We start from the raw sequence: 26,346 nt of genomic DNA, 5'->3' as shown, positions 1-26,346 counted from the left end.
GACCTCATTGCACTTACCATCTCTTGAACGTTCGGTCGGCCTAGCATTAACGGCTGAGTCGACTTTATACTGAGAATACTTGTAAATTTATGTCAGATTTATAGAACAGAGAGGGATGAAAAAGGATTTCATTGCTTTATGGGGCAATTCATTCACTCGATTCCTTCATTTTTGCTGGGAAAAAGCAGAGATATGCCCTGGTGTTTATACAACAGCCCAAAAACGCTTGCCTTTATATGAATGATCAATATCTGATAGGTTTCCGATTGAATTGTTCTATGTACATTGTATGTGAATCTCATGGGCAGAAGTAGTTCTAATAAATCAACATTCAGTCGACAAGGAACTTTTTGAGGCGAGGTCCGGCGTCTTTGCTGAATTTGGCAAATCGAAATTTGAAGATGGCAGCTTCTTTTTGCCCCTCCATGTCTCACGTGATTTGCATAAACCTAATCATTGACTAATTATTTCATACGATTTGGGTGATTATTTTTAGAAAGATATTTTCTAAATCATTAATTTTTCGCAAAATAAATGGTTTCTAAAATTGAAATGTAAATTTCACTCTACCTGTGGATGCCTTTCTTGGACAGGCAAAAGGAGCATTGGCAAAGATTTGGATCCTCAAAAGTCGTTTACACAATCAGGCCTATAGCTAGACTCTCTTGCAGTGTAGTAAACAACAGAGAAAGGCCCAAGCCAAAGCCCAAGTGCTTCCTCAATAATGGTTAATTTCTGAGTGGACTCTTCGTTAATCGGGGGGTTCTTAGAGAGGGAAAAGTACAAAAAAAGAAGAAGTCATAAATCTTTTGCATTGGTATCAATTTAGTCCTAAACATTTCAATTAGATTAATTTAGTCTTAAATCTTTTCGCATCGATGCCAATTCAATCCATCCGGCCAATTTAGGCCCAAAATTTCTGATTTGGACGCCAACGATCTTACGTGGCACAGTCAGTATTGACGCGGACAAATTTTATAATACTTTAATGATTCTTAAAATAAATTTAATGTTTTTCTTCTTTTTTTTTTCCTCTTTTCTCTTTCTATACACTATTGGCTGGGTTGGTTGGGGCGAGAGCCTCCACGACCACAGGCGAGGGCCGCTGCACTCTCGCCGGGCAGAGGCGAGGGCGTTGGGCCCTCGCCCAGATCCAAGTGAGGGCATCACGGCCCTCACCAGCCATGAGTGAGGGCTGTCACGCCCTCATTGGCCACAAGGGAGGGCCGCAATGCCCTCTCCTGGATCTAGGCGAGGGCTCGACGCCCTCCCCTGTGGTCGGTGAGGGCATCGTGGCCCTTGCCTACCACGAGTGAGGGCCTCCACGCCCTTGCCTGTGGCTGACAAGGGCGCGATGGCCCTTGCCGGCCAATAGGCAAGGGTCACCGTCCCTCTCATGTGGCCGGCAAGGTCGCAGGGCAACAGTGTATAGTAAAAGAAAAGAGAAAAAAATAATAAAAAAATTCTAAAAAAATATAAAAAAATTATAAAAATTTTTCATGTTAGCGTCAACCGTGCCATATAGGACCTCCGACGTCCATGTCAGCGATTTCCGATCTAAATTGGCTGAATGGACTGAATTGATATCAACGCGAAAAGATTTAGGACTAACTTAATCTAATTGAAAGGCTTAGGACTGAATTGGTACTAATGCAATAGATTTAAGACTTTTTTGATATTGTTCCCTTCTTAGGGATGAAAACTATAGGACAGGCTTCCTTGTTTCATCTGAGCCTCGGGCACTTTTTCGATTTCCTTCTAGTTTAGGTTTTGCCTTAAATCTAACAGAAAAATGGAGGTAAAACATAATTTAATAAAGATTATTTTATATCAAATCTCTAGAAATTTAGCTAATTTGACCTGGATATATGAAACAAAATTCTGAAATTTAACGTAAGAATTTAGATGGTAAGATATTGACTTCTCTTGTTAGTCCTCCTTCTCTTTTGTACTCTTGCTGTTATTGTTATTGCTAATGCTGCTGGCGTTGCTGCTACTACAACTTCTCCTACTCCTATTGCTAATGCTGCTGGCGTTGCTGCTACTACAACTTCTCCTACTCCTATTGCTACTGCTACAACTCTCGCCGCCGCCGCCTTAACTTAGTGTGACTAGCATATTACATTCTTACCATGTTAATATAATGTAACATGGTTGTCATCGATATTCAAAATTTGTGAATTTTTCTAAAGGAAGAAACTAATTCGAGAGTCTAAAGATCATATTGCAGAGTTTGAAGACGCGAGACCTCCATGACTTATCTTCCTTTTCTCTTCATCCCGCTTACCCCCTTCAAACCATTCTATTTTTATGGCTATTTCCCTACGCCTATTCATGAATAGGCCTTTAAAGATATTATCACATAAAACCAGTTGCGGGCTCCTTCAAATGATAACTTTCAATCTTTGATCAAGTGAACTTCCATACTAGCCTAGTCATAAGAGTTGGATTGAAATTGGCCACTCTTTGAAAACCCTAGCTCCTCTTCCTCTTAGGCAATAAATTTCTCCTGACTATAGACAAAAGTAGTTGAGGAGTTTCCTGTGACTTATCGGTAACTAATCACGGCAAACGTCGCTTAACATAGTTCTCAAATCCACAATTTGGTCGCATACCTAAAGGCCTAGCTTTTTTCCATATTTGCCATATTAACTAATCAAGGGAAAAGTGCCAAAAGTCCTAAACCATTTGCATTAGTGCCAATTTAATCCTAAACCTTTTTTTGGTGCTAATTCTAGTCCTAAACCTTTTGCATTGATGCCAATTTAGTCCTAAACTTTTTTTTTGCGCCAATTCAATCCTAAACTTTTTGTTTTGTTTGTTTAGTCCTTCTAATCAATTTTGACCGGAATTTGCAAGCGTGGCCCCTAACCCAAAGTTCTTATCAGACGCGCTGACGTCAAATTTAATAATATTTTTTGAATTTTTATTTTTTTTTCCTTTTTTTTTTTTTTTTCAACTTTTTTTTGGTCCCCCCTCCTTCCTGATAAATTTTTTTGACGTAGACAAAATTAGTGTCCGTTAAATTGGATTAATATCACGAAAAATCACAAATTGATAAACTTATGACAAACAGAGGGATAAAACCCAAAACAGGTACACCTTTCAATTACCACGTGTCATTAAACTTAGTAATTTGATAGTAAAATTTAACGGAAACTCACGGAAAGTAAATTTGTCACAGGTGTACCAGTTTAGAATTTTTGGTGGTAAAAAAATTAATTCGAGTGTAAAATTGTTACAGGTATACCAGTGTGGGGTTTTTGATGGTCAAAAAAATAGTTCGGGGTGAAATTGTTACCGGTGTACCAGTTTGGGAAATTAAGATAGCCAAATTAGAAATTTTTAGGCGATTGGGCTCATTTTGATATTCCACGTAGCGAAAAGACTGAAATGGAGTATATAATTTTAGCTTTTAATTTTTCGTTTTTTTTTTTTGGGTCGAAGGTTTTATTTTATTTAGTGATATGGTGGGGAACAAAAATAACAAGTATAATAATGGCGGTTATTATTATAATTCTCTTTTCACATGACAGACAGTTCGAAAGGAGACAGAAGGAGGAGGCCCCACATTAATGAAGAGAGAGAGAGAGAGAGGGGAGAGACTGATGGGGGCGTAGGTCCTGACCTTGCAGAGGAGGGGAGCAGGCTAAAAGAGAAAAAGTATTAATTTTTTTTGTGGAAAAAAGGGGTCCCGGCCCGCCGGCCCCGCCGGCGCATGTGGATCAAGTGGCGCCTTGTGAGGGGTCGGGGACCACGCTGACGAGGCAGTCCGAGACCACCTAATATTTTCTCGTTTGACTTCCTGTCTCGGAACGGACGCACCATCTCACTGACCCTCTCTCTCTCTCTCTCTCTCCGAGTGAGCTCCGAGTTAGCTCAGAGCTAGCTCCGAGTTAGGGTTTCCGCTAGCTGAACTGTTAACCCATTTATTTCTCCTTCGTCTCCATCGATCGAGCTCGAAGAAGCAGCTGAATTCGTTTCTTGGGTGTTTCGCTGCTCCTGATCTTGAAGGGTCTCCGGAAAATCGGTTGATTCTTGATCCCGGAAATGCTTCATGGGTCTTACGTCATTGGGTAATGTTGAAGTATAACGTGGAAACGATAGGATCTTGCAAATTAAGTAAATGCGAAAATACCATAGAAATAAACAAGAAATGATAAAGGATATCAGAGATTTACGTGGTTCGGTACGAATATCGATACCTACATCCACGAGGAGAGCCAGCAATAAACAATTTATTATAATCGGAAAATCAGAGTTACAATTCGCTCATACGTGTTTTTCACATATAAATTTAAGCTCAAACCCTTAGTGTTTACGAATAAACTCACTGCACGAATCACCGTGTACATCTATTTAAGATCGTCCTCCAAGTTCTGTTTTCGCTGCTTCTTCGTGTGATCAGAGAGCGTGATCTGAGAAAATATTAGGTGGTCCCGGACCGCCTCGTCAGCGTGGTCCCCGACCACTCACAAGGCGCCACGTGGTCCACGTGGCGCTGGTGGGGCCGGCGAGCCGGGACCCCTTTTTTTTCACAAAATATTATTTCTTTTTCCCTTTTAGCCTGCTCCCCTAGTCTGCAAGGTGAGGACCTACGCCCCATCAGTCTCTCCCCTCTCTCTCTATTCATTAATGTGGGGCCTCCTTCTTCTCTCTCCTTCTCTATCTCTTCATCTCTTCAGAGAAACTCACGAAAGAAAGAAGCCCGCATTCTCTCTCCGTTTTTTAAAAAATCACTCCCGCCCGAGAGCGATTCGCCCGCCCGCCGGTACCGACCTCCGCCTCCGCCTCCGCCCACCGGTCCCGATCACCGCCGTCGTAGCTGCGTCCCGAGCTCTGACCGCCGTCGCCTCCGGCCTCCGCCCGCCGGTCCCGACCTCCGCCGTCGCCTCCGTCCGCCCAAGAGCGGCTGGGTCTCGAACCTCTCACCGCCGTCGCCTCCGCCCGCCCGCCGGTCGCGACCTCCGCCTCGTGAGTGGTCGGGGACCACGCTGACGAGGCGGTCCGGGACCACCTAATTTTTTTCTCAACAATCATTTCTCCTTCGTCCCCTGCTCCTGCTCCGGTGTCGTCTCCTCTCCTCAGCAACTTTTCGGTGGGCGCGCGGGTCGTCGCGGTTGTTTGTGGTGCAAATCTCCTCTACAAGGACTACCAGAGCGACCACAAGTTCACCATCACTCCCTCCTCGGTCACGGGTGCCGTGAGCTTTTCCCTCTGTTTTTTTTTTTGGGAGACCTTTGCGTGCTTGTTCACTTCCTTGAGCTGCGATTGAAACCGTTCGTAGTTTTCCACTTGGTGAACGACGGCTGTTTCTTCTTAGGATTTGATGTAGTCTTGGCTGATCGAGCTTTCCTTTGGAGATTGTTTGGGGACTTCCGACGGTTCTGCTCGAATATATATGTAGTTCCACTGTCCCGAGCTCCCAAGCTCCGCCGTCGCCTCTCGCCTCCGCCCGATATAGTCGAGGTCCTGATCTCAGGCAGAATGAGGTCCTCTTTACTTTGGAAACAGTTTTAGATGGTATGCACACAAATGCACGGTTGCTTAGCAGTTTAGGTGTTTAATTGTTTTCACCATACATTCAGTGACTCGAGTCTCCATATGTTATGCAGTTTTTTCCATAGTGCGCCGCTGTTCTGAGTTCTGTTTGCAGAGGCCAGTCGCTCAATATTTGAATCACTCTCGACCTCCGCCGTAGCCTCCTTCCGCCCAAGACCAGCTGGGTCCCGAGCTCTGACCGCCATTGCCCGAGAGCAAGCCGTCCGCCCGCCGATCCAGAGCTCCGACCTCCGCCGTCCCCCGAGCGGTTTGCGGTAATTCTGATATCAAATCGACAGATGTTTCTGCTTTTCAGTTTCTGTTAATAGCTTGGTCAAACATCCCTCCCTGTTCTTCGTATGTTTCATTTCTTCAAAGGAATTGCTTTAACATCATTTGAAACACGGCACTATCAATGGACAGCAACAGGAAGATCAGGAAATCATCTGAATCAAAATAAAAGATACGACAACATTTCAGGCTGACATTAGAGCCGTCCTAATTCTAGGCTTTTGTTTCTTCTCTTCATCCCCAGAACAAGAAAATTCTTGCATATGTGGGACAATATTCATCAAAACCTGATTTTTACTTTTTGTAGCCAACAAAGTGCATACCGTGCTGGCTATAAGATTAAAAATTGTTCATTTGCCTTTTGGTAATCTTAGTAGGCACCATGTTGTGCCATGAGATCTTACTCTCCTAGTTCAGTTCTCCAATTTCTTACAACAATGGATTTGTGTTCTGTATTTATATGCATAGACTGAGTTTCGAGAGTACACAATAAAATCTTGTTATATACCCCGTAACAAACAATAACTAGATTATGGTGCCTAGATTTACATAGTAATTCACCGAATAGGTAAATTAAAATGCCTAAAACATTTGGCATCTAACAATTTCTTTTTTTAATTATATTTTCAAAATAGACATTTAGCAATTTTGTTTTATTTTGCTGCCTTCTTTGCCATGTCTAATACATCCGGTCCAATTTTGTCATTATCATCTTTTCTTTATCAGCTCCATACGTCTCCTTCGGTTTTAGGGTAGTGTTCTACCATTTAATTATTCTTTGACCTAATGTTGCCCCCTGGATGTCTTCATCTTGCAGAAACAAAAGCTGCTCAATGCTTGTCCTTTGGAATTTGGCATTGCGAAGAGATTTTTGAAATATATATTGGATCGTGAGTTACCGGTATGCCCCTCAGATTGTCTGTGCCATTATATTTTTAAAAAAAATACACCTTGTTAATTGACTCCGGCAAAGACAAAAGCACACTACACATAAAGCAAATCTTAATCTTGCACTCATATGCTTCTCATGCCTTTCACCCGAGACTGATCATTTTGTCTTTTACTATATATCAACATCCAAATTAAAAGTAATAATGATAGATGACCTCAGCTGAGGAAGCAGTGTCTCGTTTAGAGCATGTTGTCAGGAGTTTTTTATAAATGTCCAGTTTCTGCAAGATTTTTTTTCGTCTTAGTTGTAGCACCGCTTTGTTATTTCTTTCGTTTTAGATCATTAGTTATTGGTTTGAGCAAACATAGATTGGTCTCCAAAAATTCTCATCTTATAATTCTTCTTGTGGATAATTTGTTACTTTAGATGTGATAATTATCACTAAGGTTGCTCTTCTCTGTGGAAAAATTATTGTTTGCAAGAACTTTGCAATTGCAAATTAATGTCTTGGCAGATAGCATGCTTTAATTCCTTTCTTTTTCTTTTTTTAAAACTCTGTATCTTATATTTATAGTGGCGGTCTTGGTTGTGGACTGCCATGTGTTATATCCATATTAAAATTCTCAAACCATTTATCAGTCTAGATGGTCTGTCTCTGCGCAGGTCAACGAGATGCATGCGTCTGGGAAATTCTTGGTGTTTGGTGCACCATTGGCGCTAACTATGATGAACTTATTGTGGTTCGGAAAGATCATCAAGGGATTGAAGAAGACTATAGCAAAGAGGCAGTAAAAGGTGTATAAGGTATTCTGCAGGTCTAGCCATTAGAGAGAAATAGTTGATCCACTCATACCTGGCTTTCCCTTGTGTAAAAAAGTGGGAGGGAAAGATAAAAAAGTTCAGGACCCCTTAGGTTAGATGGAGAAATTCGGATCATGGACTTGCTTGTAACAGCATCTTCGGTGTCTGAAGTTTAATCATTTGGTTGCATCACGAGCTCCACTTCTGAATTAGATGTATATAGTGTAAAGTACTTATTTATTTGGATTTGAATGGAGATGAAGTTGCTGGAGATCAATGCAATTACTGGTGAGTTCTTCTGCCTGAACCTTACGTGCGTTTACCCAAATACTGTCCACCCTGTGGAAATTATGGCACTACGACTCTGCGTTTTGATCAGATTGTGTAGACATCACTTTGAGTATGGGACCGTTGCTCTAATACCACTTGCTAAATGCGGACGTGTGGCTCTGATAACACTTGCTGAGTACGGAAATATGGTGACACAAGAAAATTGTATCCGATAACTCAAGACACCGAAATACGGTACAAGTATACCACTAATAAAATATTGTCTCATACAACTAGTACATACACTATACGTGAATAGCCAGAGACCACAGCTTGCTGTTGCAAAACTTATTTTCACACACTACACACAAAACTCTGGATCAACATCTATTGAATCAGATTGAGAGTGACCACTCGATGGTCAATGCAACACAATCGGATAATGAAAGGTCTTCAATAGGCCATGGATAATGTAGTTTTTAGTGTATCCTTCTCTTTTGGCTAGTTTTTTTTCCATACAATCCTACTCATTATATATCTTGTTATGTAAACAAATGAGAGTGGAAAAGGTATCGATCCAAATACACATGTCCAGTTTTGACCCAAAAAATGAAAAACACATGTTCAATCAAGAGGCACTGTGTCCAATTTGGAGAAAAAGAAAAAATTTCGATTGAGCAATTGTTGCGTTATAGTGAAAAGTGCAACCAGAATGTTTATTGTAAAACCTGCGTCCGAATCTGTAAAATCAGAGACTCTAGATACTCCGAAACTCACATGCCACAGACAGATGCATGTGCCGAAAACAAGAGCGACAATACTTGCAGACGCCGCTCAGAATCACAGTTCTTCGTTCTTCCATTCGATCGATTGAACAAGTGAAGATTCTAAAAGTAGCCCCCAAGGTTCACGACGAGGACATTTATTTTTACACCTCCAAAAACCACCCAAAAGTGGAGGAAAACTTAGGAAACCAGCATAACTCTCAGACAGAGATTACAACCAACCCAAAAAAAAAAAAAACAAATAAAACCATCGGTCCGATCAAACTACACAACTTTCCTAAATTCCTTTTTCCCATCAATGCGCCGAGCCACAAGTGAGGAAAATACTCTCATCATGGCTTAAGAGCCAGGGCGAGACCAACCTTCGCACTCTTATCAATGGATTTGGTGTCGACCTCGCCGGAGACGGTAAAAAATGACCTTGGGCGCCACTCGTGCTGGATAAGAGCGCTCGCCTTACCAGAGTTGTTGATCCGTGCCTTCAGCATGGTCAATGGGTCCAGCGCATGCTGGGTACCGACAGTTATGGTGTTTACATTGGAAGAAAAGCTATGGGTAACCTCAGCACCGATGGCAGTTTTGGTCACAAGGTTCACTATGTGGTAATAGGATGCAGTCAGTGAGTCGCCCTTGTTGTTCCTGCGTAGACAATGAGAATGTTAAGCGAAATAGGGACAAAAAGCGCAGAGTATCCACACCAGCTCTACACTTACATAATAAAGCAATCTAGTTTCATTCTCAAATTCAGAAGAGATATGTTGCTATGAGAACCCAGTTGATTCTAAAAAAGATTCTAAAAAAGCTAGAGGACCTCCTAATCTAAACGTTAGAAGAATGGCTTCCACTGTACATGAAAGGAAACATATAGGTTTTAGGATGCCCCTTTCTTCAAAAGAAGTACAAGCTATAATCAAGACTAAAGGCAGGTGACAACTTCAGAACATCCGAACTGTTATCTAGTAATGTCAACATTGGACCAGACAATGGCCAGTGTTATAGAAACTTTCCTGTTCATGAACAAGAAATGCAAACTACTCACATGGCCAATGACGCAATCAGGTCAGCATTTGAGAAGCTGATGCCAGCATTGCATTTGGTGAAATTGCTTGTTTTGCTGTCAAATGACACACCCGTGCCAAGTGACAAAACATTACTTCCTAGCACAGCAGCAAAGTTGACAACAGGATTTGCGGTCAACCCAACGCTTGTGCTTATCCCAGCATACTCATGCAAATATTGTAGCTCAATCTGTTAATTGCAAAAGTCAGGAAGCGCCTTTCTCTCAGTAACAATAATATATCCAGTAAAGGAGCTCAATAAAAGCAATGACATGCCCAACTTAGATGATTAACAAAAAAACCATCATCCTTTTCTAATCAACATTAAAGATGCCATGAGACATGAATGCTCACCTGGCCAGACCTTTGATCTGGCACTTTAAAAGAGAATATTGTCTTCAGTCCAGGGCAAGGTTCATCAATAGTAATTTTTGTGACAAGCTGCGTATTATGAGGCAAGGTTCAGCAAAACCATGAAACAATTAAGTAAGGTATCGGAGATCCAACTTATTCTTGTAAAGAACTTAATGAGTTATAAGACAAAAATGTACAATATAGACTTAATCAGCCTCATAATAAGTTCTTGACATAAAAGGCCTTTTTCCACAACCATAACATACAGCACACCATTTATGAATCCCCTTCAGCCACGATCCAGTACTTGGTCCCCAGTTTTAAAATTTCTCTCCATGATTGCTGAAAATCGATTTACTTGACTCAACTACTCAAATAGCAAACAAAGATAGTAGAATACGGTCTTGAAAATTGACTCACTTGACTCAACTACTCAAGTAGTAAACAAAGACTGTACAATAGGGTCCCATAAAGCTGGCCTACTACAGGTACATGGTACAACCTAATTTAACAAATTACAAGAAACAAGTACAATGCTAATTGACACTGCTAGCCCATTGGTCAATAGCATCGAAAGTTGTAGTTTACCTATAATGTTTAGACGCTAACTACTAAAGAGAACGCAAAGTCTTCCCTGATTACTATAAAGAATAAACCAAAACCATGTTTCGAAGGATCACAAGAAACCAACCAATGATCCCAATAAGCGTATTCTTGCACACATGTTCTTGACACCCAACCCATTTCCATTCTGGTCATAGAGCTGGCTTTGCTAATGACAAGCAATCATCAGGAGTTTACATTCAGTATACCATTGGCCACTATCCATTTCTCCATCAACCCCCTCCCGCCCCTCGACACCCGCCCAGATATGATTTAGAGAAAGAACAACATGCTATAAGAGAACTTTTCACTTTCTTCGTGCTATAAATTCACAACACTTACATTGGAGTTCGTGTCCACTTTGACATCAGTTGTAACATTCTTGTTGTCACGCCCCGTACCCCACGAAGCGTGAGCATCCCACCTGCGGTCGATAAGTTGGCTGCGACGTCCCAGGAAGCGTCGCCGACCCAAACCCAAACAGAGATCAAGCACAAGCGGAAGTACGTATATAAATATATATATACACCCTGACAATAAAATACATGAGACCAAGGTAGTACATTAAGTAAACAGCACCTCTGAAAATATGTATACTAGTATTACCAAAGAAAACTTTTTACACAATTCATTTAGACAACAGCAGAGGAAACACACAGTCAGCAGCCACTCAGTCAAAAGGGATCAACGTATATCACTTCGGGCTCCTCAGCTTCCTCGACCATGGCTGCAGGTCCATCCCCACAAGGGTGCACACTAGATGACCGCTGGATGAATTGCGGTATACCAAAAAGAGGCGCTCTCCTCGGCATCCTACGGCTGGGGGTCTGAAAATGTTTCGGTTTACACAACCGTGAGACGAATCTCAGTGAGTTCAACCCCTAAACCTAGGCTAGGCTAGCATGCAATCTCCTGACCGGAAATAAACATTATAAATCATAATCACACAACCATAATCATACAATTCTCTGACCCTGCAGGTTAGATAGTTCAATATGTAATAATCACGGGACATACGTGGCACACATTATCACACGTACGCCAATCACATGCTCATACACCGAGTCTCACACACTCGCATGCCATTCAATGCATGTTTATGCATGCAAATGTCATTGACATGTCATGCACATTTCTTTGGCCCACTGGCCCACACTGGCACACTTGCCCAATTAATTATTATTACGACTCGAGTCATCAATTTTTCACGGCCCGGTGCGTCTAGCCTGCTTCAAAGTGCATGAGGCGCAAGATCCGATCTCGGCCCGTGTCTCTAGCCCGCTTCAAAGTGCATGAGGCGCAACACTGTTCTCCTTGCGAACCGTAGCCTCGCTTCAAAGTGCATGAGGATGGTCGCCTTCCGGACGTACGGGGCATCGTCCCGCTTCAAAGTGCATGAGGACGGTATCGACCCGAAGGTCCTTAGGTGATCACACACTCATTATTATCCGAACCCGGCCGTATAACGCTTGGGGTATTTTAGGTGATCACATGCTCATGGCGAGACACGCATTCTCGCACAATTTTCATCACATGCCTCACTCTTGGCATACGCAATGCGTGTCCATGTTATGCAATGCAACGAACCACGAGCACCAATATAATTCAGACAACCCGGGCATACCCGGCAATTTCACCGATGAACTCCTAAATTGGTCATTAAACCCTATTATCCTCCCCAACGATTCTCATTAATCCACTAAATTTTTCCGATAATAATTTCTACCAATCAATTCTCAACCCAGTCTCAATTACACACTGCTATTATCTAAGCCAGTCCAAAATGCCCCGATAACACCTAAACCAGTCCAGAAAAACGCAACATCAGTCCTAATCCGGGTTTAGAAATTTTACTCACTTAATTTCTAGACCACGACGACGGGGAACGGCGGCCGACCACTGATGAACAGTGAAACCGGCGGCGGAATCCCCGGGGCGCGTACTGTTCACGCGCACTGTTCACTCGGCACTGTTCACGTGGTACTGTTCACAGCGACTGTTCACCGCGGTAAGGACTTGTACGGACGGGCGGAAAACGGTGGCCGGCGAAGTGCCGGTGACGGCCGCGACGGCGTACGGTCGAGATGAACAGTGATCCGTACGGACGCGATGAACAGTACCGTACGGACACCGTACGGACAGGCTGGATGGCGACGCACGGCGAGGCTGGACGGCTGGGTGGTGACGGAACAGCGATCCGAGCTCCGGCGAAGCTTCGGCGACCCTTTTTGCCGGACGGGAAAGAGAAAAAGAGGGAGAAAGAGAGAGAAAGGGAGAGAGAAAAGGGCTGGACAGGGGCGAGGCTGAAGCTGGGGGACTATGTGGTCGACGGCGGGGCACGGCGGTCGGCGGCGGCACTCCGGTGGCCGGCGGCAAACTCCGGCGAAGCCAAAACCAAGAGAGAAAATGGAGAAAAAGAGAGGAAAATGGAAGAGAAGCTGCTGGTGGGGGCTGGTTCTGCCGTGAGGGAGGGCTGAGGAGAGAGAAAACAGTCCAACTTGGTCAAATAAAGCAGCCCAAAGTGCCACGTGTCGCCGATCCGTGAAAAATGACCAAAACGCCCCTAATCTAACGGTTCTAAAGAGATAGGCTTAAATAATTGAGGGGCAATTGGGTCTTTGGTGCCAATAATGCAGCTGATAACCACAGTTACTTATCCCAAAAATTTCCCAAAAATTCGGACCCGAAAACGGCCCAGGGGCAAAACCGTCATTTTTCCGGTCCCGGGGCGAAATTCCAATTTTCGCACATACGTGTTTCATATGTGCGTGGCCAACATAATATGGTGTCGGATTCGCGAAATTCACTTTCTAAGCCCTCGAAAATCGACTGCGAAGTTTCGGGAATAAAATAATATTATTTTTCCAATTTTTGTCGAAATTCCAATTTTTGGCCAAAACCACTCTAAATGTGCATGGCCACCCCAAAATGACCTTGGCCGCGAAAAATAAACTCAAACGGCCTCCGAATCCAGCCTCGGTGCCCACAGGGGCAAAACCGTAATTTTTCACCCCCGGACCGAAATTCCACTTTTTACTCGTACTAACTCCCAACGTGTGTGGCCAGCGTAATATGACGTCAGATTCCCAAAAATAGTCTCTTAATCCTTTGAAAATCGATACCGAAATCCGGGCCCAATTCCGTGAACAAAACCCGCTAAACTTTCAATTTCAGAGTCTCTCACTAACGGGTGGCTGTTTAGAGGTTACGCGTATCGACCTAAGGCTATTCGTATCGTGATGGTCTCGATCATTGAGAGAATGAGAAATTATCATTAGTTCCAGAGGTCACAATCATTAGGTTCAAGTTCCGGACTGGTTGACCACGTGCACTTTTGGTCTTGCAGAATCACCTGCGTCCCAATCGTACATCGTTGGCATTGGCCAAACCAAATCCGTTACCTTTCCTAAGATCGGCTCACGTTGGCCCAAAATATTTCCTCAGAGTCTCTCGTGATCGGTATCCGTCTCACGATAGGGTCCCCGGTCCACGTACCATCTTCTAGTTAGCCATACCCTATTGATTAGTATCCCGAGAGTGATCAGCTCTGGGTGAGACTTACTAAAATGAAATGCGAAATAATATCAATTTCATTGATCCCGGAAATTACATCGAAATTCGGGTTGTTACACTTGTTCTTCAGCTGGGTATTAACTCTAGAAACAGCTCGCCTTTCTTTGTTGCTGCAGATGTTATAGTCTACAATATCATTGTGAATCTCAGTTGCATTAATAAATAAATAATATGCTGCAGACAATCCCAACAATTAAACTACGATACCAGACAAGAGTAAGCTTTTTCATCTAGCTAGAAGCGCATAAAAAGTGAATATCCAAGACAAAAGCAGGAATGTCGACATCTAAGAGTTGCTATAGAGCTCGAACTGTGAGCGAATTCATCGAGTTTATTACACCTCTTATTTACAAATACAATGTAAAACCAATTGAAATCAGCAAACTCATTAACCGACTTAAAGAACATCATTCTTCCGAAACTATCCAACGGTTTAGATCCAGAAACTGATTTTTCAGGTTCTGCACAACCACATCCGAGTTAAAAATGCACGGTGCCGTGTGAGAACACACCGCTGTTTTCAAACATCGACGGAACCGTCGGAAGTCCCCAAACAATCTCCAAAGGAAAGCTCGATCAGCCAAGACTACATCAAATCCTAAGAAGAAACAGCCGTCGTTCACCAAGTGGAAAACTACGAACGGTTTCAATCGCAGCTCAAGGAAGTGAACAAGCACGCAAAGGTCTCCCAAAAAAAAAAACAGAGGGAAAAGCTCACGGCACCCGTGACCGAGAAGGGAGTGATGGTGAACTTGTGGTCGCTCTGGTAGTCCTTGTAGAGGAGATCTGCACCACAAACAACCGCGACGACCCGCGCGCCCACCGAAAAGTTGCGGAGGAGAGGAGACGACACCGGAGCAGGAGCAGGGGACGAAGGAGAAATGATTGTTGAGAAAAAAATTAGGTGGTCCCGGACCGCCTCGTCAGCGTGGTCCCCGACCACTCACGAGGCGGAGGTCGCGACCGGCGGGCGGGCGGAGGCGACGGCGGTGAGAGGTTCGAGACCCAGCCGCTCTTGGGCGGACGGAGGCGACGGCGGAGGTCGGGACCGGCGGGCGGAGGCCGGAGGCGACGGCGGTCAGAGCTCGGGACGCAGCTACGACGGCGGTGATCGGGACCGGTGGGCGGAGGCGGAGGCGGAGGTCGGTACCGGCGGGCGGGCGAATCGCTCTCGGGCGGGAGTGATTTTTTAAAAAACGGAGAGAGAATGCGGGCTTCTTTCTTTCGTGAGTTTCTCTGAAGAGATGAAGAGATAGAGAAGGAGAGAGAAGAAGGAGGCCCCACATTAATGAATAGAGAGAGAGGGGAGAGACTGATGGGGCGTAGGTCCTCACCTTGCAGACTAGGGGAGCAGGCTAAAAGGGGAAAAGAAATAATATTTTGTGAAAAAAAAGGGGTCCCGGCTCGCCGGCCCCACCAGCGCCACGTGGACCACGTGGCGCCTTGTGAGTGGTCGGGGACCACGCTGACGAGGCGGTCCGGGACCACCTAATATTTTCTCAGCGTGATCTTGCGTCACCTCTCTATTCACTGTTCGGCTCTCTGTACGAATCCCCAGCGGCTTCAGCAGCAGGCAAGTACAGAAAGAAAAGAAACCCTTGCTCTTTGGCCTCTTTCTTAAACAATGATCCTTTTACCCTTGTGCTATGGTGCTACAAGTCACGCCGAAGGAAAACCCACTCTCTTTTGTGTACCTTGTTTACTTTCCTTGGACTCTGACTAGGCCCCTGATGCCTTTTCTTTTATATGGCCAAACAAAGAAGTCTCAGTAAAGTACATTGTAGTCCACGAAGTCAACTTGATCAAATCTTGCATAGTTTCAAGATTTTCTTTCTCTTCAACAGATCGATCTATATCCGAGACAAGATTCAACAGGTATGTTGGCTCTCGCTTTGTTCTGTAGGAAAAAGATGCAAATTGTTCGTCTGCTTTCTGGGTGTTCCGACGGCTGGTGGAATCTATGAGGGGATGAGCTCACATTTTTGTTTTTGTTTTTTTTTTTTTTTGGGGAACGTTGTTGTTGTTCTTGCTGGTGATTGAGCTTAATTTGAGCTTGGTATAAGCATTTCTTGGTGAAGATCAGTTGAGATGTGCTTTTGGGTCGAACAAATTGGGACGATGTGAGGCATTTGTTAGCTTGATGGTTTTGAGTTCTCTGTATTCGGTTCTTTTTTTCCAGGAAAATGCAGAGAACGATTCGTTTTTTTTTTTTTTTTTTTTTTTTTCAGTTATGGTAAGTCGAGGTGGTCACTAAGTGGGCAAACTCGCCTTGCCTTGCCTTGCCTTGGGGTCAATCAGGAATTGCCATTTTTTTAAAATTAAATTTTGGCATTGCAATTTTCATTTACGGGGTTGTGCTGTAGGCATTTAACTTCATATGGTAGGTGAGACAGTTAAGGGAAGTGAAAATGACTAGGTCTTGTGTCACGACTCGTGACATAAGACCTAGTCATTTTCACTAGTAAAAGTCCAGAGATCAGGACTCGTGAGTCACGAGTCCTGATCTCTGGTCTTTTACGAGTGATTCTTGTAGGGAAATGATGGTCTGGGATTTCCTTGCTTAATTCTTAAATGGGTAATGGAAAACGGTTGAATGGAGAGTGGCTAGATTTCTCTCTCTATTTTGTTGGATTAGAGGGCAGGCTAGTGCAAGTCTTGGCTGATTATAATTTGTTTTATCTGAGTTTTTGGTAATAGGTCCAGCATTTGACATCAACAAATGCTTGTTATTTTTGTTCTTCGGCTAAAGTACATTTCCAACTACTTATGCAAATTTAGCAGTGTGTAGTGACATGTTTACGAGACACCGTGCGCTTAACCAGCTCAAAACGAGCAAAACAATTCGTGTTGATTTTGTTAGTCTTTCTTTTCCTATTTTGCACTGACACTGAAAGGCTATATATTATATGAATTTTATATTTTGAATCATTATTTGTAGGAAACGTCGATTGTGGGAAGGAAGTTGTATGGTTCCGACGCTTAAGGAGATGGGAGAAACTTACGATGGCACTCATCTTAGTTTTTGATCGATAAAATTCAACCTAAACAAAAATATGGCATTTAGCTCCATTTCGTTTCTGTGGAGCAAATGGAATATCCGAGGCTTTGTCATGCTGAGCCTTTCGCTTCAGGTCTTTCTCATTCTATTTGCACCCTTTAGAAAGAAAACAACAGACAAACGCATTGTTTTCCTCTTGTGGCTGGCCTATTTGATGGCTGACTGGGTAGCTGCATTTGGGATCGGGCTTATCTCTCACAACCAAGGCAGCTCGTCCGCTCATATAGCTGATGTAGATAAAGCACTTCGAGTATTTTGGGCTTCATTTCTCTTGTTACATCTTGGCGGTCCGGACACCATCACTGCCTTTTCTCTGGAGGATAGCTCGCTTTGGTGACGGCACCTGCTCAACCTCACCTTCCAAGTCGGTGCCGTCATATATGTCTTTGCGCAAATATTTCCCAGCGACAAGTCCCTGGTGTTCCCAACAATGCTGGTTTTTCTTGCCGGGGTCATAAAAAATGTGGAGAGGACACTAGCACTTTATCTCTCAAGCCTCCCGAGGCTTAGGGAATGGATGCTCTTGCAGCAGGAGTCTCTTGTTGCTACAATTGACTTGCGTGATTTTGAACTCATTGATCCACCTGATGGAAATTCTTATGATGAAGAAGAAGCAAAGCTTGCTGAGAGCATTGTAGTGAAGAATGCTTACTACTTCTTTCAAATCTCTAAGCTTTTCCTCACAGATCTCATCTTCACAGGTAGCCAACGTCGAACAAGCCAAAAATATTTCCACGAAGTGTCTGCGATGGATGCACTGAGGGTAATATCAGTCGAACTCCATTTCATTTACGAGGTGCTCCACACAAAAGCATTGGCAATACGTTCTAAGTGGAGCTACGTTTTCCGCTTCATAGCCTTCATTGACGTTGCGATGGCTTTCGTCCTGTTCAATCGCTTGAAAAAGCATCAGCTCCTCGAACTCGATGTGAAAATTACGTATTTACTTATTTTCGGAGGGATTGCTCTTGATGTGATAGCTGTGCTCATGCTCGTTTTCTCTGACTGGACTGTTGCCGAAATCCAGTGGTACAAACAAGATCATCTAAACTAGATTCATTTCTCCACAACCTGGTATCCGCCGCGGATTACGTAAGGAAGCCCCGAATCCCCACATGTGAAGCAGAGCTTAACACCGAAGTTACTTATGCGGTCTTAGATACACCATTAATATTTCGAAGGTGGTCAGAATCCATTTCTGCTTGCAACCTTTTATCCGAGAGTTTGGAGAAGAGTCCGAGAAAGATGTATAAGCGCGATTGGCGCTGGGGAAACATCGCTTTTTCTAATATTTGCGGTTTTCCATTTTATATGGCTGAGAAGACCATCTCTTATTTCCATCAAGCTGTTGATACAATCACCAGAGGTTGTGGTATGAGGAACATGAATGGAAAAAGATTGATGATTGCGAATACGAGGTACGTGTCGACAAATCCATTTATTATGAAGTTATGGATCTTTATCTTTAAGGAGGTGAGACGTAAATTCAAAGACGAAACTTTTTTGGGAGAATTATCGGAGATAAACACGATGCAGGCGATATATGAGACTAGAGGGGATCGGTTTCTCGAGACTCTCCAGCATGAGGCCTATCACCGTAAACTCGGTGATTCTGACGTGGAGAGTATATGTGAGGCTAGAGATGATGAGATTCCCCAGACTACCGAGGGTGATAACGTACGGTCCATGCTAATGTATTCAATCCGCAGAACTAATTACGATGAGAGCGTTATAATGTGGCATCTTGCTACTGAAATGTGGTATAACAGAGAGGATCCCACAGCCGGAAATGACGAAAGGGAATTTAGCAAGATTCTATCCGACTACATGATGTATCTTTTACTTAATCAGCCTAATGTGGTGTCCGTTGTGGCCGGCATTGCCCAAATGAGATTGGCGACTACGTTGCGGGAGCTACAGGACCGCATCGATACCAAGGATGTGAAGATCTTATGCGAGGCACTTTTTGCCCGACATGTAGAATCGAGCAGGCCCTTCAACCAGATTACCTTGCTCGACCGGGCGATCCTTTTGGCCCGAGAAATAGGAGAGCTCGGGGAATGGAAGTGGAGGGTGATGAGCGGGGTGTGGGTGGAGATGCTGACGTATGCAGCAGGTCATATCAAGGGAGAGGCGCATGCGCAGGTGCTGAGCAGAGGTGGAGAGCTTCTCGCCTTCGTTTGGCTGTTGCTGATTCATCTCGGGATTGTCTACAGACCTGAATGGGGCCCACATTATATTTTCAGGGGCGAGGTGGAATCACTAATACCGTGATGGTGAATCAAATGATTTTCTAATTCCCAAGCTTTCGCTAGCGAATTTACAATTTCGGTACAATATCTATTAATCTTGTATGCTTACGAATGGGTAAAAGAACACTTCGAGTCTGTAATTTTACGTTTTTTGCTTATAAGTTTTTTGATCACTTTAGTGCTAAAATTTTTGAAAAACGATCACTTAAGTGCTAAAATTTTTGAAAACGATCACTTAAGTGCCAACTCCGGTGCCGTACACAATTTTTCGCGGAAATCCGACGCGGCATTTTTTTATTAATTTACGAAGCGCGTGGCTCGGGAGATTGGCACTTAAGTGATCGTTTTCAAAATTTTTAGCACTTAAATGATCGTTTTTAAAAATTTTAGCACTTAAGTGATCGTTTTTCAAAAATTTTAGCACAAGTGATCCAAAAAACTTATGACACTTAAGTGATCGTTTTTCCTCCGACTTGGCACCAAAGTGATCCGAAAAAAAGTTATGGCACCAAAGTGATCTCCGTACACAAGTTATGGCATTTATAGTATCTTTTTGCCCTTACGAATGATATGGTGTATGTTTTTATTGTATTCTATGTTGGGAAGCTATCTCTCTGTGGCTATAAAATAAATAAATACGCGATTTAGTGCGATGTGCAATTTTATATCCGCGATTTCTACTTCCGATGTAATCCCTGTGCTAATGAAATAGCGGATGGCCTATTGCATCGTAGATATTAAAGCGAAGAAAACAAGCGGTGTCCAGTCAGAACAAGATAGAAAAAAAAACGATCATAATGGATACAATAATAAAAAATCAATTTTCATCATTACATATTTGTTGCAGCTTCACTTTCCTCTCCAAGTATCTTTGTTTTATCAACAACCAGATTCATTAAAATTTTATCAGACAGCCAGTTAATTAACCATTCTTAAGCGTGCAAGGTTAAAGCTTCGTTTTATTAGCGAGTTACACGATTATATCCATGCCCTCGAGAAAGTTGCTCAATTCACCACGGTAAAGCCAAAACTACCGGAAATGATCGATTTACCGCAAAGTTACGCGGTTGAAGTCCGAAAAAGTTATGTAGTTCGAGATGAAAAGTAAAGTCGAAATTGAAAAAACATTTTTTTTGTTTGTAAGGGATGCACAGGCAGCAAAGCAAATGGTAGCAGAAGCTAACATTCATTCAGGCCCTATATTACTTGCTGCAGTGAATTTCCATGCACTTCCAAACATGCAACTTCCCGGATGCAGTACAATGAACAAAATCAGATTACTCCGTAAGCTGCATGAAAAATCTATCTGAAACCGAGATTCACATCGAGGCCAAAGTGAAAAAGATTAGCTTCCCTATTTCAATTTTCCCCAGTGATTCAGATCTAAAAACACAAAGAGGCGCGACAAAACTACCTTCTCAGCCGACGCATTGTCCTCGTTCAAGATTCCCTGTGAAGAAGATCGACTCGTCGAGTATCACTCCTCTCACTGCCCTCACCATTCTCCCTGTGCATTTCTCTCTGCAGAATATGTTCGCTTTGTGCGCACAGAGGTGTCAACAGTTCTGCTCTGGTCGGGTTTCCATGATACCCAATCTGAACCGAAACATGGAGGATTCGGCTTGTTCTGATCCGAACAGAGACCTGACCCAGTGACCCGAATGTGACCCGAAAATACGTATTAGGCGCCCATCTGGTACTATTTCACTCGGGATAACCGTCAACCTTTCCAATGATCTACAATCATCAAATTCCATCCTGTCCAAAACCTGTCCAAAACCTTTAACTGATCAAGGCCCTCGACAACCCATAGCACTGGTTAATATGCCTCAGGCTTTTCAATTTTGACAAATCAACTAAATGTTCCACAGAGTGGCACCCATTAAGAGAGAACTCTTCCGATGATTCCAACTTGCAGACGACTTGGATGTTGGGTAGCTTATGGCACTCGGGCAACTTCTCTTCTAGATTCTTTAAGACGCTCCATATAGAAGGAATACTCTCAGCCCACGAGCAGTTGACTCGCCTGATGGCTGTAGTTCCAAGAGAGAACCTAGCCTTTCTAAAGACTCGCCGCCGTTGATAGCTAATCTCTTCAGTGATTCCGGCACGCTGCCAGCAAATTGAATCTGGACCAGCTTCGACAACCAGACGCCTAATACTTCCAGTTTCTTTAAGCTTGATCGAATGGGTGATTCTCCAGTTCACACCACTTAACCAAACTTTCCAACTCGTAAGTCCCTCAAGTTGCATCGCTTTCATTCCAAAAGGAGAGAGCTCTAAAGCCGACATGTTTTCAAAATTTTTCAAGCTGGACTTCATCAAGGTTTGAATCCACCAGAAAAGATGGAAGTTGTGTGCAGGATTGCAGGGGTCTAGTACAGCCAAAGTAAGTGTTTAGAAGAGAAAGCGAGCCTAACTGGGGGGCACGCTGATATTCCCAAGGCAAAACTCAATTTCTTTCAGTTTAGACAATCTCCCGATCCACCATAGGTCACAAGTCTGCACTAACTTTAATCCTTCTGTATAACCAGTGCCAGCATGCTGAATCAATTCCACCAATTTGTCAGATTTGAGAGATTAGGAACCAACTGCAACGAACTAGATTTGAATCGTAAACACATCAAACTTATGGGAAGCTCTGGCAACTCTTCAATCTCACGCTATACTATGTTCATTTTTTCAAGGCGAGGAAGCAGATTCATTGTACCTGGCAAACTGATAGTTCCTGTACGTGAAAAATTTAGGATTCTCCACAAGGACCATGTCCCGAGTTTGGCAGGGATTTCAACCTCTAGCACTGGACCACTATAGATATGTAGCTCTTCCAAATTCTCCAACATTCCAATATTACTAGGAAACTCCCATCGTTTCCAAGTACCAATTGATTAAGATACGACAGTTCCAACACGCAGAATGATTTTAACTTTCTGATGGAACTAGAAAGTATCCTGAAGTTAGTGAAAGAAAGACTAGTACTCCAGCTTCACCAGCCCTTCAATAGAGTTCAGAAGTTTGGTGATTGCTGTGCGTGATATGCTGAGAGTTGACAAAATAGTTTAATCCACTAAGAGAATCCGGTAAGCTACGGATCGCCATGTTCCATACATAAAACTTACCAAATTAGTCGAGGAGTTTCTTCTCCATGAAACATCCATTTAAAGGGAAGTGATTAAGATTCACCAGCCCCACAATTGCTTCAGGCAACTCTTTAAGACGCCTGCAACTTTCAATACTCAAGTCAGTCAAGCACTTCAGTTTTCCAGCGGAGCAGTCAATTTCCATCAAACTTGAGAGCAACTAGAAAAGTCTGGAGTTTTAGTTATGGCAGAACAGTTTTTCAGCGTCAGAACTAGCCATCTGCAAAAAAAGAACGTATTGCAGAAGTGGAATATCAAGTATTAGAGGATCATATAACTAAAGGAAAAAAATAAAAAACATACTAGAAGATGAGACAAACCTAAAAAAAAGAAGGTAAAAAACCACCAAAAACCCCAAACTTTGCCATCTGTAACACATTTACCCCGAACTTTTTTTTGTGACACCAAAAACCCCGAACTTTGCTTTTTGTGACACATTTACCCCAATGTATTTAGTTCATGGGCATTTTTGTCTTTTTTGGTTTTTCTTTTTTTTTTTTCTTTTTTTTCCTTTCCGGCGAGGGGGGCCTCGCCAGATCCGGCGTCGGGCGGCCCTCGCCGGCGTCGGGCGAGGGTCGACCTGCGCCCGAGTCGGGCGAGGGCGACGTCGGCGAGGGCCGCCCTCGCTCGCCCGGGCGAGGGCGACCCTCGCCGGCGTCGGGCGAGGGTCGACCTCGCTGAGTCGGGCGAGGTCGCGCGGGCGAGGCCCCCTCGCCGGATCCGCGAGGGCACCCCTCGCCCGACGCCGGCGAGGCCCTCCCTCGCCGAAAAGGAAAAAAAAAGAAAAAAAAAAAAGCAAAAAAGACGAAAATGCCCATGGACTAAATACATTGGGGTAAATGTGTCACAAAAAAGCAAAGTTCGGGGTTTTTAGTGTCACAAAAAAAAGTTCGGGGTAAATGTATCACAGATGGCAAAGTTTGGGGTTTTTAGTGATTTTTTCCCAAAAAAGAAAGGTTCTGCAAGATGAGACAACTAGGCTTCAAGTAAATACGTAACATACCGTGAGTGTGCTCCATACTTCATCTGTGAAGTCATTGTAACAAAGTTCGAAAACAACTACATTCTTTAATTGATATTGGCCACCCTAAAATCCGGTTGAGGAAAAGCCCAAGAAATCCATCTTAAGTTCGAAAGCCAATTGGTGAAGTCTCCAGCAAAAGTTCCTCTGTCCAATTTAAGGAACCTTAGATGTCCAAACCTTTCCGTCTCTTCAATAGTAATATGGAATCTTGGAAAACTATGACATGCTCTTGAGGACATCGATAACCGATTCTTGGAGAAAATGCACAATTTTCCCCATGTGAATTGCCTTATTCCTTGATCAAAAAATTGCCTTGCTCTGGTTCGCAATTTCTAGAAAAATTTGTCATCAGTACTTAAGGCATCCTCGTGAGGAACTTTACTAAATTTGTCTTGTCTCTTTTCATTCTCCTTCCTTTTCCGATAAAGGAATGCACCTAACACTGCAAGAGCCAAAGGAAGTCTTCCGTTCAAGGAGACAACGTCTCTCAAAAGGATGTGGTAGTCATCTAAAGGAGCGTCTCTTGTGAAGGCATGCCTGCTGAAAAGCCGCAGTCCATAATCGAAACTCAATTCGCCATTTCATAATGTAGAACATCATACATTAATTCTTTATTATACAAAACATTTTTATCACTAGTTGTAATAATAACTCTACAACCTAAACCAAAAGGTACACTTGGTGACTAACTTCTGGATCTGTTCACACATGTCTACATCATCGAGAACGATGAGGACCTTCTATTTGTGGAGTGTTTCTTCGATCCTCTGCTCTCGATAATCAACGTCATCAATGTTGTTCGCTGCGGAAGAATTTTGAATATCCGATGATAATCTTTTTTGCAACTTGACTATTCATTCATCTCTTGATGACTTTTTCTTGGATGTCATCAAGGAAACTGCTGCACATTCCAGAGTGAGGCAATAGTTGATTCAAGACGACCTTGGCAAGAGTTGTTTTTCCTATGCCTCTCATTCCATGAGCTATAGCCAGCCAGAAACCACTTGCTTCGATAGCTAATAACTTTCTCAGATCTGCCACTCCGTCGTTCATTCCGACTAAATGTTCAGTCACGGACTTATGTATTGTCTTCAGCTTATGCAAAACCACCCCAACCACCAGTTTGATTAGTCCTCTATGGCTGTCACAATTAATTACAAACCAGTTTTAGTGCGAAAAGATCATAATACATCCGTTCATGTTTGTACTCACTTTATTTACTATTCCTTTTCCAAGTAAAAGACCAGGGATAGAAAATGGTAAAACAGCAGAAACTATGCAGAACACGAAAACTTCACAGATGCTAAACACTAGAAATCTTGATTACTACAAATTATTTCAGAAAGTTAGGTAGAGCTTATCAAGAAAATGTTCTATGAAAAAGAAAAAAGCTAGAGGAGCTTACCCGTCATCCTTTTTCAGGTTCCATCTCTTTAGTTCATCGACTTCTTGAAGAGCCTTTCGACAAGCCTCGACCTCAACGATACTCAACTTCTGCTCTTGCTCCAACTTCAATATGGCATCACGGAAGAATGCAGTTTTAAGCTTGACATCCTCCACGTCGAAGAAAATGGGAAGAATCTCTTTCAACCCCTGCGATTTAGAAGTTTGTTGTACCATGACTGTGAGCTCACGGAGGCACCAATGACCAGAAGCTAAGTAGATTATGGAGTTCTCTATCGCACAGGGAAGCTCTTGTTTCATTTTTTTGCCAACTCGGAGTTCACCGTGGTCTCGAGAAACACGGAACCCAACATCCACCAAGCCATGGCAAAGGCAGTTAGTGAATCCATGGCGAGAGTCCGGTCCTCTAAAGCTCGGAAACACCCGGTACTCGCCTCGAAACACATCGTCGCTACTCATTCCAGCCTCTAAGTTTGCAGAGATCGACCTACGAATATTCGCCATGTTAGCAACTGGTGAAGGTATTCCCTTAACTATATGTAATAATAAACTCAAAGAAAAGTGGTTTATAAAGTAGATTGCTTTAGATAAAGCGACTGTGGACAATCTAGAGCATAAGAGAGTAAAACAAGGCAGGAAAGCAAAGATATGGCGGGACAACTTGATGTCAACTCATCCTGTGTATCGCAGTGCAGATACTGCACACTAAGGTGGAAGATAATATCAGAACGTGAATCTGTCAAGATGAACCCTAAGGACAACAAGGTACATGAGACACTACATTGTTCGCGATATGCTGAAAGCAAGAGGTTCACAAAAGCGGAACACTTTGTCTTGCGTAATGTACTAGAAGAAAGTGGCTTATGACATGATTACGTTACATAAAACTGACTTTTGAAAAGGTAAGCATGAGAGAGAGAAAGTAGAACCTTTATAGTTCTTTTTCAGCTGGCAAAGTTGCGTGGACCACAGTCCCAACTTCGGATGTAAATGTGGGCTTTATACGAATAAAAAAGTTAAGCGATGAGAACTCCGATGGCCTCTTAAAAAAGTAGAAATTAGGAAATGTCCCACATCGATCGTGAACACACATGGATCTAAGTTTATATTGGCCAATGGGGATTGAAAATTTGGAATGATACATAAAAGATTAGCATGGTTTCTGCAGCAAAAATTGAAAAATGATTCTAATTTTTTCGTACTTTTTCAGTATAATTTTTTTTTCCGTATGCTTGGAGTCATCCCAAATTTTATTACATTCACCTTTTCTTATCAATCCTGATATACTTTCTCTAGTTAT

At 43.0% G+C, this 26,346-nt stretch overlaps 2 protein-coding genes, 1 long non-coding RNA gene and 1 pseudogene across 3 annotated transcripts; 2 read left to right on the top strand and 2 right to left on the bottom strand.

Annotated features, from left to right (window-relative positions):
- The first annotated feature begins 5,423 nt into the window (after positions 1–5,423).
- LOC130135767 (uncharacterized) lies at positions 5,424–7,832 on the top strand. The gene is made up of 3 exons (XR_008815001.1): positions 5,424–5,523; positions 5,616–6,733; positions 7,388–7,832. It is a non-coding gene; the product is annotated as an uncharacterized LOC130135767 (long non-coding RNA).
- Positions 7,833–8,632: 800 nt separating this feature from the next.
- Positions 8,633–15,111, bottom strand: LOC115667358 (mitochondrial outer membrane protein porin of 34 kDa-like; the record flags this gene model as incomplete). Its single annotated transcript, XM_056305333.1, has 6 exons — positions 8,633–9,219; positions 9,620–9,828; positions 9,993–10,079; positions 10,938–10,982; positions 14,233–14,294; positions 14,892–15,111. Coding segments are annotated over 6 exons (930 nt in total), but the record flags the coding sequence as incomplete, so codon positions are not given.
- An 841-nt stretch (positions 15,112–15,952) lies between these two features.
- On the top strand, positions 15,953–19,500 carry LOC115667010 (uncharacterized; annotated as a pseudogene).
- Positions 19,501–24,500: 5,000 nt separating this feature from the next.
- LOC115689752 (disease resistance protein L6-like) lies at positions 24,501–25,550 on the bottom strand. Its single transcript, XM_056305332.1, has 2 exons — positions 25,048–25,550; positions 24,501–24,783 (listed from the first exon to the last, which is right to left on the bottom strand). The coding sequence occupies exons 1-2, from the start codon at positions 25,548–25,550 to the stop codon at positions 24,501–24,503; spliced, it is 786 nt and encodes a 261-aa protein (XP_056161307.1).
- Positions 25,551–26,346: the final 796 nt, after the last annotated feature.

Source organism: Syzygium oleosum, unplaced genomic scaffold, assembly GCF_021117445.2.
Source record: "Syzygium oleosum isolate NSW1041296 unplaced genomic scaffold, Sole_v2.1 Sole_v2.37, whole genome shotgun sequence".
Taxonomy (NCBI): domain Eukaryota; kingdom Viridiplantae; phylum Streptophyta; class Magnoliopsida; order Myrtales; family Myrtaceae; genus Syzygium; species Syzygium oleosum.
This window is presented reverse-complemented; position numbering and strand designations above follow the sequence as displayed.

Excerpts from the sequence above, each read along its gene's own strand:
- LOC115689752 (XM_056305332.1), bottom strand. The coding sequence starts at position 25,550 with ATGGCGAATATTCGTAGGTCGATCTCTGCAAACTTAGAGGCTGGAATG. Across the intron at positions 24,784-25,047 it reads AACCTGAAAAAGGATGACGG|CCATAGAGGACTAATCAAAC; the intron begins GTAAGCTCCTCT and ends TAATTGTGACAG.